The sequence below is a fragment of the Xenopus laevis genome, chromosome 8L (genome assembly GCF_017654675.1).
Source record: "Xenopus laevis strain J_2021 chromosome 8L, Xenopus_laevis_v10.1, whole genome shotgun sequence".
Lineage (NCBI taxonomy): Eukaryota > Metazoa > Chordata > Amphibia > Anura > Pipidae > Xenopus > Xenopus laevis.
Window position 1 is genome coordinate 62,282,298 of NC_054385.1, and position 11,754 is coordinate 62,294,051.

The 11,754-nt window shown below is 37.6% G+C and overlaps 1 protein-coding gene across 1 annotated transcript; it reads left to right on the forward strand.

Moving 5' to 3' along the window:
- The first annotated feature begins 4,746 nt into the window (after positions 1 to 4,746).
- Positions 4,747 to 9,517, forward strand: gng8.L (guanine nucleotide binding protein (G protein), gamma 8 L homeolog). Its single transcript, XM_018230043.2, has 3 exons — positions 4,747 to 4,876; positions 5,737 to 5,821; positions 9,230 to 9,517. The coding sequence occupies exons 2-3, from the start codon at positions 5,738 to 5,740 to the stop codon at positions 9,356 to 9,358; spliced, it is 213 nt and encodes a 70-aa protein (XP_018085532.1). The 5' UTR covers positions 4,747 to 4,876; position 5,737; the 3' UTR covers positions 9,359 to 9,517.
- Positions 9,518 to 11,754: the final 2,237 nt, after the last annotated feature.

Here is an 11,754-nt window from a genome sequence, read left to right on the forward strand (position 1 = left end):
AAAAGGTGGGGAATGGACATTTTCACCTCTGCATTTTCACCTCATTCTCACTCTGCCTTAGTGAACAAAAGCATCAAACTGGCAGCTGGGTCAAAAAAATCCCCTTTGGCCTCAGTATATGTACAAATATATATATATGTATATACATATATATATAAAAGAAAAGCTGTAGCGGCACGCACTCCGGTTCAATAAAATGTAACTTTTATTTAACTTAGATGATACATTGATGCTTCTAATATGTATCGTCTAAGTTAAATAAAAGTTACATTTTATTGAACCGGAGTGTGTGCCGCTACAGCTTTTCTTCTACTACTCTACATTTACACAGCACCCGGAAGTGGAACACTCGAGTATAGCGTGTGCGGACGCCAAAGGCACTATATATATATATATATATATATATATATATATATATATATATATATATATATATATATATATATATATATATAGTGTCAAATGATTTAAATTGTGAAATGAGACACCCTTGCCTGCATGTGACTGCTCCAAATGTCTGTTCAGTACACACTGTCTGCATTGCAGACTGGATTAAGAGCTAACAGATAAAAAAAATAGAATTGCTGCCCCAATGTTTAGCTTTCCAAAGAGGACTGGGAAGTCAGAAAAGAAATATGCTCTTTGTTCAGTGTGTGTGTTGGAATGTTGACAACAGCAATTAGGTATACAGTGGAGTTCGGAATATTAAACAGTCTAGAAATAAACAGGCATTGTGCTTATATGGTCTCAAAGAAAATGTAATATCATCCTGTTCAATGCTTGTGAGATAGTCTAGATGAAAGATATCCCATCCTTCATTGTTTATTTTCCATTGCCAGAAGCCTGCATGCTGGAATAGACTGTTGCTGCAGGTTTAAAGGAGAACTAAAGCTTAACTAAGTAGCTAGAAATGTTGTACATGTTTTGGGCTTGTGTACAAGCCCAAGGCAACACAGCCCTTTAGCAGTAAAGATCTGTGTCTCCAAAGATGCCCCAGTAGCTCCCCATCTTGTTTTCTGCTCATCCACTGCACATGCTCTGTGCTGCTGCACTTACTGAGCTTAGGGACCCACTCACATGCTTAAATAGAATATAAATGTCACAATATCAGGCTGATTAGTAATTAATACAGATAATTTCTACATGGCTGCATAGAAACCAGTGCAACTAGCATCAGAATTTAGTAATCAGCCCTGTAGAATTGCCTTATATTACAGGCTAACCTAATTTTCTGGTTGATAAATTGTGACGACCCCAAAGCTTAACTTCTCAACAGCTGCTCTGAGCCCACTGAGCATGTGAGTGTCACAGACACTTTCCAAGATGGTGACTCCCTGTGACAAGTCTGAAGTCCTGGATCATTGCTGCTATTGAGAAGCTGAAACTTTATGCTGATGCAATAAGGTCATTATATAAAATATGGCATTTTTACCCTTTTAAGGTTTAGTTCTCCTTTAATGCAAGTAAATCTAGACGTGGACCAATTGTTTATAGTATGTTTGGTGTTTCTGGGAATTGCAGTTCAGCAACAGTTGAATTGCCATAAGCTGAGCAGCTCTGTTTTTCTATATAAAATTGGACTCTCTTGCAGCATCTGTTTTTCCCCAGTCTTCACAATCACTGTAGGCAGCTCTGCAGACCAGTGACATCAGTTGGTGTCACTTCTAATGGGCCATAGTCAGTCATGTGAAAGATGGACTTTGTTGGAAGCCATTTTTGTCTCAGCTTTCAGCTAAATTGTCAGAAATGTCACATTACTAATTTCTTATTGATATATTAATACAAATACACGTATCACTTTGGGTACCATGAGATCTTTAGCCTATTTTCAATGGAAGGACCTTTTGCAGTACATTTTTAGGGCAGGAAATCATGACAGGCATTATAGTTTGGCCACATTGTGGTATCATATTTAATCACTGCATCTTCCTCACTCCCAGTTTAAATCATTTTTCTTCTAAAGGCATAGAATAATGACAGAAACAGCACATACACCTAAATGGGAACACACATTTAATTTACTCAGACTAGTTTTGTTCTTTTAGTGCCTGTGAATAGATAACTGATTAGTTGGTTACTGAAACAACATATTAAAGCACACTAATAATTCAATGGTTTGTTTCTGTTAGGGGAATGATAATGGAACTTGCATGATCACGTATGGCCAAAAGGTTTAGCAGTATCAACTGGAAACCTCACACTAGTTTTCATAATGCACAGACAGAGCATGCTCAGAAGCACCAGACTCCAGGAAGGAAAGCATAGTGTACAGTATTGCGTCCAGAACATGCTTTGTATTATTGGCCTTGTTAATAGCAGTATTGTTTCAGTTAGTCTCTGGCTACAGTTTAGATTTGGACCTAGTAAAGAACTTCCTTGTAGGTAGTGTGTACAGACATAAGTGTATATAATAATTGTTTCTTTGTGTTTGTAACTGATTTATGTAAATAGGTTTCCAGGCAGTATTAGATGTACATATATGTATATAAAATTGTTATAAATGTAAATACTATGATACTTTGTACTTGGAATTTGTGTAAATAAAGTGCTTATGGCTTATGTTGTTCATCTCTCTGCTGGTTGTGATCAGTGCTACACTATTGTACCTGCTGCCAGGTTAAGCCATGCCCGACTTTGCCCCAGTGCCTCTTTTCTCCCACTCCCTTCTCTCTTTCATAGCAGAATGTATGTGTAACCCAATCCTCTACTCATTCCTTTTCCATTCCTCTCTCATGCTTTCCTTCCACTATATTTCCCCCTCTCTCTGTTTATCTCTCATCCACTAATAAAAACCAGATGGAGAATATTTCAAACAGAATGTTCTTTCTTTCAGTCACTCCCAGCACTGTGTAAGAAGGTACAATCTATGTGGCTTGATACTCACTAATGATCACACACGCCCACACACATGTTTATATGAATATATATACATACACACACAAAATTGTCCAGAATCTTTTTTTTCTTGTTCTGGTTGTCATGGTAACTAACTAGAAGGGGAAAAAAAGAACTTCTGGCCCAAATATAACACAAATCATGAGTCATTTACACAGAGGAGAGAGCTGGAGGCTGGGGGTTTGATACTGTTTGGATGATTGGTTTGTAAAGGAAGGTGCTACACGGAGACCTGTAGCACATTTCTCTTGTGTCCCTTTATATTTCTTAAGGAGGTTATTCATCAAAGGTCGGATTTTAGAGTTTTTTTTAGACCCCGAATGAAATCACAACTCGAATGGTTTAAGAAAAAACTTGAATGGGAAAAACTCAATTTAGCGAGAAACCCAAAGTTTATCATAAAGGCTATCTATAAACGGTTTAAGTGACCTTTACCATTGACTCCTACATAATCTCCACAGGAGTTTTGACAAAAAAAAAAAAACAACTTGAAAACTCGAATATTCATGGAAAACACAACTCGAACCATAATAAATCTGAGTATGTATACGAGCATGGTACCTCATCTAATTGCCATAGTTCTATTGTGGCATCTCACTATAGAGTAGTAAGGGCATTTGTTTCCAACCACAGCGTATTAATGCAATATCTTTCAGAATGATGTCAAATGTTTCGTACATGTATATTGAAAAGTTGGTGGGAGAGGAGTGAGCTCACAGACAGCTGCATATAGGGGCATATTTACTAAAGTGTGAATGTTTAAACTTGGCGTATTTTGGCTATTTACTATAAAGTGGTGAACATTCATGTCTTTTCAGCAGGTGAAATTTCTTCACTGCATTGTAGAACATTATGTCAAGAGGAATTTTTTGAGGTTCAGGTTGGCGAACTGCATTTAACAAGATTAATGGCACCTTTGCATCTTATTATCTACAGCTTATCCCCCATGGTAATAGCCCACATATATAATTTCGTCATGGTGTAGATTGTCAATATTAAACATGCAGAGTAACAAACTTCAAACATTTATTAGTGCAGAATCACCATAGCAACTATCAAAACATGCGATTCTCAATATAAAGAGGTCTCCTCTTGAAGTGGCCAATGGTGCGAAATGTATCAGGAGGGAGTGGCTGTCATGAGGTATGGAGACAGAGGGAAGACACTGCCTTGTGATATGTTATGAAGCAATGTCTTTATATTAAGAATCACATTATTATTATTTGCTGTGGTACATGCTTTATATTGATTATCGCAGTACTCACTTTGTCTAGAAATTTACTGTATTTCTCCAGTACAGTTGTTGGGGGAAATGCGGTGGTGAATTTTTGCAATTTATGCACATTACACTTGCAGTGATTTATTTACAATTTTAAGTAAATGTGAAATACTCGTGACATTGAGGTAAACTTTGGTGGAGTTAGATGATGGGGAACTTTAGTATTTATACCCCACGAGCAAGAGAGTACTATAGTAACCCCGGATAAGGCGAGAAAAAGAAACTTTCTGTATTGAAGTGAAAGTCCACCCAAATAATTTTTTTGCATAATGATGCAATAAAACATTTTCAATTGTTCTGAAATTATTTATACAAACATGTACTGTAAGTACTATTGAAGACAGGATCTGCCCCTTTCAATTGCAGCTACAATAACAGATGACTTTGGAGCCATTGAAAATGTTTCATTACTGTTTATTGGAAAGTTGCTTAATTTTTTTTCATTATGCAAATAAAAATAAATGCAGTTTTTGGGTGCCAATGGCCCATTATTTTTCAGCTTTTTCCTGGGTTGCTGTAACATCTTATATGCAGGTGTCTGTGAACTCCTTTGTTTGTCACATATGTCTCCTCCTCTCCCAGCACTCCCTGGGGGATCCCTCTAAATTACAAGCTGGGACTCTGTTTTTCAGCATAAACACAAAAAGAGGAGCAAGAGCTCTTTGTCTCCGTCAGACTGTGTAGAACGAACGCATCATACAGGTGAGTCAATTTCATTCAAATGGGCTGAAGCAATGTGGATTCCACACGGTACACCCAGATGTTTGGGCACTGCAGTATGGATGAAATCTTTCATAACAAATATTGCAATGTATAGCCAATTCAGCACAACATTTACTTTTAAAAGTTTGTTTATTATTTTTATTTTCTTCTACTTCACTTTACTAAACATCCCACACGGGGTTCATAAACATGTAGACTACTTTCAGGGTTATAATGAATAACTAATGTGTAGTCACTTGGTCTCTACCAAAGCAATGAGGATACCATGTTTATGCTACTCTAGCAATCATTTCGCCATTACACACTATGGGAAGACAACAAGACTGTATTCTGTTAGTGGCTTTCATAGCTGCAGCTAACCCATTATAAAAAAAGTTAATTTCTGCTCCAGCTTTATAGTATTTGTCATTGGCACTTCATTTTAGAGGCTAAATCCAAGTATCTTAGGTTTGGGTAGCTTAATCAAGAATTATACAAAGAAGTTTAACATGCCGGGCTCTGCATGACTTGCTTCAGAAAGTCTAGATTTGGATGTCAGGCAGAGGAGCAAAAATAAGTCAAGATAAAGCTTTTTCAAAAAGGGAGGGATGTTTTTGAAGACTTTGCTATGGATTTTTTTTTGCAATCACATATAAAGATGGAAATGTATTTTAATGGTGCACACATGCCCAGGACACACACACTTCACTCCACCTGAGAAAGCCTATTGTTTCACATAATTATACCCCTCTAGTCTGATGTAACATCGAAACCTTCCTCCTCCTGGGACAGCAGGCGCATCTGGCAGATGCTAAGGAACAGTGACCTTGTGCTTTAGTGCTGTTATTGTAACATTACAGGATGTCAAACAACATGGCAAAGATCACTGAGGCTCGGCAGGCTGTGGAGCAGTTAAGAATGGAAGTGAATATTGACAGAATGCAGGTGAGTGTGCCTTAAATAAAAACTGTTCAGAGTGAAACAAATGAGAGAAAAGAATGCCTGGGCATGGAAGGAAATGTAAGGATTTAGTTAGGTAGAAGAGAGAAATGAAGGAGAGCCCTAGCTCATATTATCAGACCTGGCTGAGACTGAGTCATAGGAAAGAGGGCATAATTGTACTGTGTTAGGAATCTTACACACAGCCTTTCTTATTGAGAGGGTTGCATGTGCTTTTGAGAGCACTTAAACACATCAACTAATTGATTCCATTACATTCTGCTTGGTTGTAATCATGAGTTTCACTGTATTTGTGTTTTATTGGGGGCTTTTTTAGATGTAACATGCTGCAATTTTTTGCACTTGACACATTCAAAAGGCAATAGACTAAAAGGTTTGTATTTGTAACTCACAAAAACGCACTTAGCTGTGTTTAAAATAAGACATATAAATGTAATGTATGCCATTTTTCATGCTCAGCATGAGTTTCTAAAGAAAAATCCTGTTTGTAAGAGGCTTTAAAGGACTGGAAACATTTTTGTTATTTTCTGAACAAGAAGTTTTTAATGAAAAAATCTTAGCAAAAAGGTGTAGGTAAAAAATGGGCAAGGCATGAAAACATCAGTGTACAGGATATAAAGAGACTCAGGCCCAGATATAGGAAGGTGCTGGTGTTGTAGGTACACTGCAGTTCTTTCTAGCACAGCCAGGCATCATCAATAATACAAGGTATTTGTTTAAAAATATAAACCATGGCACCATGCAGAGTATTATTGCCCTTTAGCTTGTACCAGTAATTCTCTCTTAAGGGTGAAGACACTCGGAGCTACTAGTAACAGGTACTTGTCACAGCTACAAAATGCCAGAATGCCTCTGCTAAAACACACATAGAGACAATAAGTAACTTATCAGCATTGTCTATTTTTGTAGCCACAACAAGTAGCTTCTACTGGTAGCTCCATGTGTCTTCTGGCCCTTTGGATTGAACCACTGTATCCCCCATTCATCAGTTGGGTATTTCATGTTTCTTTGAGATTTATTTTTAATTAATTAGTAAAAAAAAATGAAAGGGTTAGTATTGGCATTCAAAAGAAAAGATCTTCTGACAGCTAAACTTGGTCTGGATTTAGCCAGAATTATTGATGGCTTTATGTCCATGGGAGGTGTTTCAAAGCAAATCTTCAAATCTACCTGCTGATATGCTGCTATGTATTTATTACTTTACCTGGGCAAACTTTGCTTCTTTAACCCCAAGGGTTTTTAATTAAAAGTCTTGGCATTCTAATAATAATAATATGCTTTAACTACAGACACCCTTCTCTGTATTAAAAGACCCAGCTTACCAAGAACAGAGCTACAAAACTGTTTTTGAGACTTTTATGTCTCCTGCCGGCTCCCTTAATATTTAATACGATTAAAATGTTGGTGTCATCTACAGTTCCAAGAATATCTAGAACAATATATGAGTGTTTATTCCCCAAATCTTCCAGTTCAGCTTCCAGGACACCTTAACTGGTTCGAAATTCAAAGTTCCCCTGTAAGGGCCCCTGTATGTAGGAGTAGTTGATTCCTACTAAAACTTTTAAACAAAGTAATTTAAAATATTGGTTATGGGGTCAAGAGCTGAAAAAAAATATAAAGATAAAAATTGCAATAATCTTGTTACTATATCAGGGTGTAACTGGTGGAATAGGTTCGCTAGTTTCAGCGGCGTGTTTCAGATCTCATCCTAAATAGCCCTGACCAGAATGTAATAATACGCCCCTAAGAGATTCACAATATCATAGTCTGCAACTGGATAGAGATTCTCAGGCCACGGTAGGCAGAATACCAGCAGGGTTGTAGTAAGGCTATAGGTCATTAGCAGTAGTCAGGAAAACCATGCTGTACCTTGCAACGACCCTACCTAAGTCTGGTCATAAGCCACCAGACTTTGGCCCTCTGACCAGCCTTCTTAAACCTATTGCTGGCTAAGTAAAATACCCCTGGAAGTCTCATCCACCTAGCATCAATTAAAATATAAAAGCGCAGACAAAGTGTTTCACCTGCAGGCTTTGTCGAGGCAAATGCCATATCAGCAACTTCCTTTAAAGCACTGGCTAGTACATGCCTACATTCATCCACCCAGGACAGCAGCAAATCAAAATCAGTTGAATCCTACCAAAATGAACAGATTCATTAAAAAAAGACAATATATTGATTGCAATACAATAGGGGTGGTCTATCTGTTGGAATGCCCCTGTGGCTAAGGTATGTGGATAAGACCAAATGTGCATTAAAACTAGGGATGCACCGAATCCACTATTTTGGATTTGGCCGAACCCCCGAATCCTACGCGAAATAGTTGGATGAATACCAAATCCTAATTTGCATATGCAAATTATGGGTGGGAAGGGGATAACATTCTTTAATTCGAATCCTGCTGAAAAGGCCGAATCCCGAACCAAACCCTGGATTCGGTGGATCCCTAATTAAAACAAAGGGTGATAGAAAATGTACAGACAATACAGGGAGCCATCAAGGCACAGAGGACAACAACACCCCTGAAGGAATGACTAACAAACAAACCAGTAGGATGTCACTTTAATAAATTCCATTTGGGGGATTCCTCAGGCTTTAAGGTCATAGGATTGCAACAAGTTAGGTTAGGTATCCGGGGAGAGGGGGGATATTGATAAAGAGTTGCTAAAGAAAGAAAGTGAGTGGATATTCAATCTTGGCACTCTGACCCCTGGGGGATTAAATGAGAGCCTCCCCATGCTTATGTTTATAGAATACCTTGCAAAAAGTTATTGCAGCAGTGTTTAGTACCTCTTACAATTTTAGACATTTTGCATGCAATACATTAATTTTTTTCTTTAAACTAATGATGTTTGAAATATGTATTCTCATATCCTAGGTAATCAAGCCAGCATTGACTATTAAGCATTGACTGTCACCCCCCAAGAGGGTGGGTGTGGCTGTGTACTAGCCATTGCTTTAAATGAAGACTCTGAGCTGTGGGCGACACGTTTTTTATTTTTTTAATTGATGCTATATTCTTTTTTTTTCGTCCCCATAAGCAATATTTTCAATTACTATATAGAAGTTAAGTTTTAGTAGGAATCAACTTCTTCTAAATATTGACTTCCCACACACAGGGTGGTGCAGTTAGTCTGCTTTAATTAAGTGTGGGAGGCCAGGAGTTACTATACAGGACACTTAATTGATATTGTGTGTTGTTCATAAGCTTTACAGTAATGCAGATTCGTTGCCTTTCTGTGTGTTTCAAAATCCTGGCTGCCTGGCCACCACTCTTACTTGTAAATGTTAATTTGTGTTTTTAAAAATCTTTTAGGGGATATGCCACACTGTGTCTCAGATATTTGTGAAGTTTTAATATTTATATATTCTTTGTTATTGTCTGTTTCTCAGGTGTCTGTTGTGGTTTCAGATATTCTGTCGTTCTGTCAGTCTCATTCTCCTGCAGACCCGCTGGTGTCTCCCATTCCATCTGCTGAGAATCCCTTCAGAGAGAAACATCTCATCTGTGCTGTACTTTGACCTTGAATCTACTATGGCGTGCTCCAGATACAACACAACTTAACATGCTGGCTTATTCAGTTACCTTTTCTTATGCCTGGCCAGCTCTGTGTGACAAACTATAAAAATATTTAGTGTTGTGTGTACATTTGATTAAAAAATAAAAAGTGAATTTTTTTGTGTCGTATGTAATTTAAGATTTTCATTAGTCCAGTTTCAGCACCACATGATAAAACTGTAAGTGTTCTCAATTCTGGGTTATTAAATTCCAGTAAATATGGTATTTCTTTTGTTTTCTATAAACAGTTAAGTTTCATGGGCATTTTTCCTATTTTTTACAATGAGTATTTCCATGCTGTCAATAGACAGTACATGTGCTACGTCTTAGACACAGTTAAAAGGTTCCAGCCAGCGGAACACTGGACAGTAGCTTAAGCAGCCATAAAAGATATATATATATATACCCTTGAACTCCAGTTTCCATCAGTATGCTGGTGGTGTACTGTTCCTACCAGTATGGTGTCGTGTCATACTCTGCCTGCCCTATGCTACCTGTGTGTGCCATATTCTGCCTGCCGTATGCTCCCTGTGTGTGCCATACACTGCCTGTGGGAGATGAACCTGTGAGTGTTTGTTAGCATTTGTAAGTACTTGTTAGGGGTCCCTAATGTGCTGGGGGTTGCTGTGTTATCCACAGGGAAGGATGAGGCATATAGTCATATCCCTGCAATGAGCACCAACCATTAGGTTTTTTGATGTTCTACCACAATTAATGTGGACATGGTCTTAAATGTTCTTATGGTAACATGGGTGTGGTTTAAAGTAAGTGTGGTTTAAAAACAGGGAATGGTCAACAGTGGCTTCCATATCGGCCCCTAGAAAGAAAATTTAGAAAAATGTCTGCCCTCTGTACTATAGAAGTTGGTATAGACGAACTATACAACAATATATTAATAGAACAAATAACAGTCAATACAGTAAAAAAAGGAGATATATCCAATTATATAATTACATTTAAGCTTAAGTGCTGGGTGTTAAAGAGAAAGGGGAAAGAGGTCCCTGCCCCATTGAACTTACAATAGCTATTTTAGGCCATGATGTCAGCTGAACTTAGCACTTGTTCTTTCCAAATATTCTTTTTTTTTTTTTTTAAAAAAAAACATGTTTCTTTCTAATTTTTCTGCACTCCAGAAAGCCTCTGTTTCATTTTACCTCTTTCTGAGTTCAAAAACGTCCCCTCGGTTTTATTTACCAGGTTACTTAATATAATTTAAAACCTTGAGAGCTGATACAATTGTAGGTGATTACTATCAGAATACAGGCAGGTATCTCTCTGCATTTCATTCACTACATAGATTTTAAATAATAAAAGGTAGGTTACAAAAATGACAGGTATGTGTTTGAATATACAAGTCTGTAGCCTAAATATGGGTTTATTACCAGCTGCATCACATTAGCTCAGCACTGCCTGTCAATCTGTTCCATGCTAAAAAATAGTTGCTCCAGAGAAACGTGACTTGCATGGATCTTGGGGTTATGCAAAGAATTTGAAAGGTCAGGGACACTCACTGGCAACTGCAAATCAAGTAGTGTAAGTCAGGCTAATGGTGTTTGGTTAAACAGTCTCTACAGCAGCCCAGTCAAAAGAAATTGAATGGAAACATAAGCATGCTAGGCCTGAGTCTTAGTTAACTGCAGTAGAAGCAGGAAAGGAAAACCTTCTGTACTACAAATGTTTATTTTTTTTTATTGCTAGTGGAAAATAAACACAGCAATCGAATTCCTGAAACCACCCATACTCACCAGCCATTATTTAAAGGAGCAGGGTGGGCGTGCTGTCATATGATCTGCACCCACCAGCACATCTGCCTCTGCTGTGTTTTGAAATCAGGATATTTAGAAACACAACCCAGTCACTGGGCCTCACTAACTGTGCATAGCAGCTTCTACCATCACGGATTAAGGAGGGAGACACTCAGGGGGAGTTTTACAACAATGTGAACAATGTTAGCAATTAAAAAAGGTTTAAAAAGTTCAGGTACAAATTTCTTTTCGCACAATTTACAAATTTTTACCATTTTGCAATTGGGTTTTATGCCTTAAAATATTCATCTACTCTCAGGCGACATAAGCTGTTATAAATATGGCAGCACTGTAAAATCAGCAATGTGGAATTGATCAAAAAATGTTTTTTTAGTTGATATTCACAAAATACAATTTTTAGTGAATATACTCTTTAGAGTTGTTGTAGTTATACTTCCATAGTGCAACTGCTCCATGTTGACTGATCACAATAAACTGGATAGAATCTGGAGTAATTACATCTGTGTGACTACAACTGGAGGTATTTGGGGAGTATATTTTAGGAAATACACTGTGTACAAGTGCTGTTTATCTTTCATTTTGGAAAGCATTAG

What these genes read in the sequence shown, in the direction of transcription:
- gng8.L (XM_018230043.2), top strand. Translation starts at nt 5,738, where the DNA reads ATGTCAAACAACATGGCAAAGATCACTGAGGCTCGGCAGGCTGTGGAG. An exon ending in TGAATATTGACAGAATGCAG is followed by an intron (nt 5,822 to 9,229) that starts GTGAGTGTGCCT and finishes TCTGTTTCTCAG; the next exon opens with GTGTCTGTTGTGGTTTCAGA.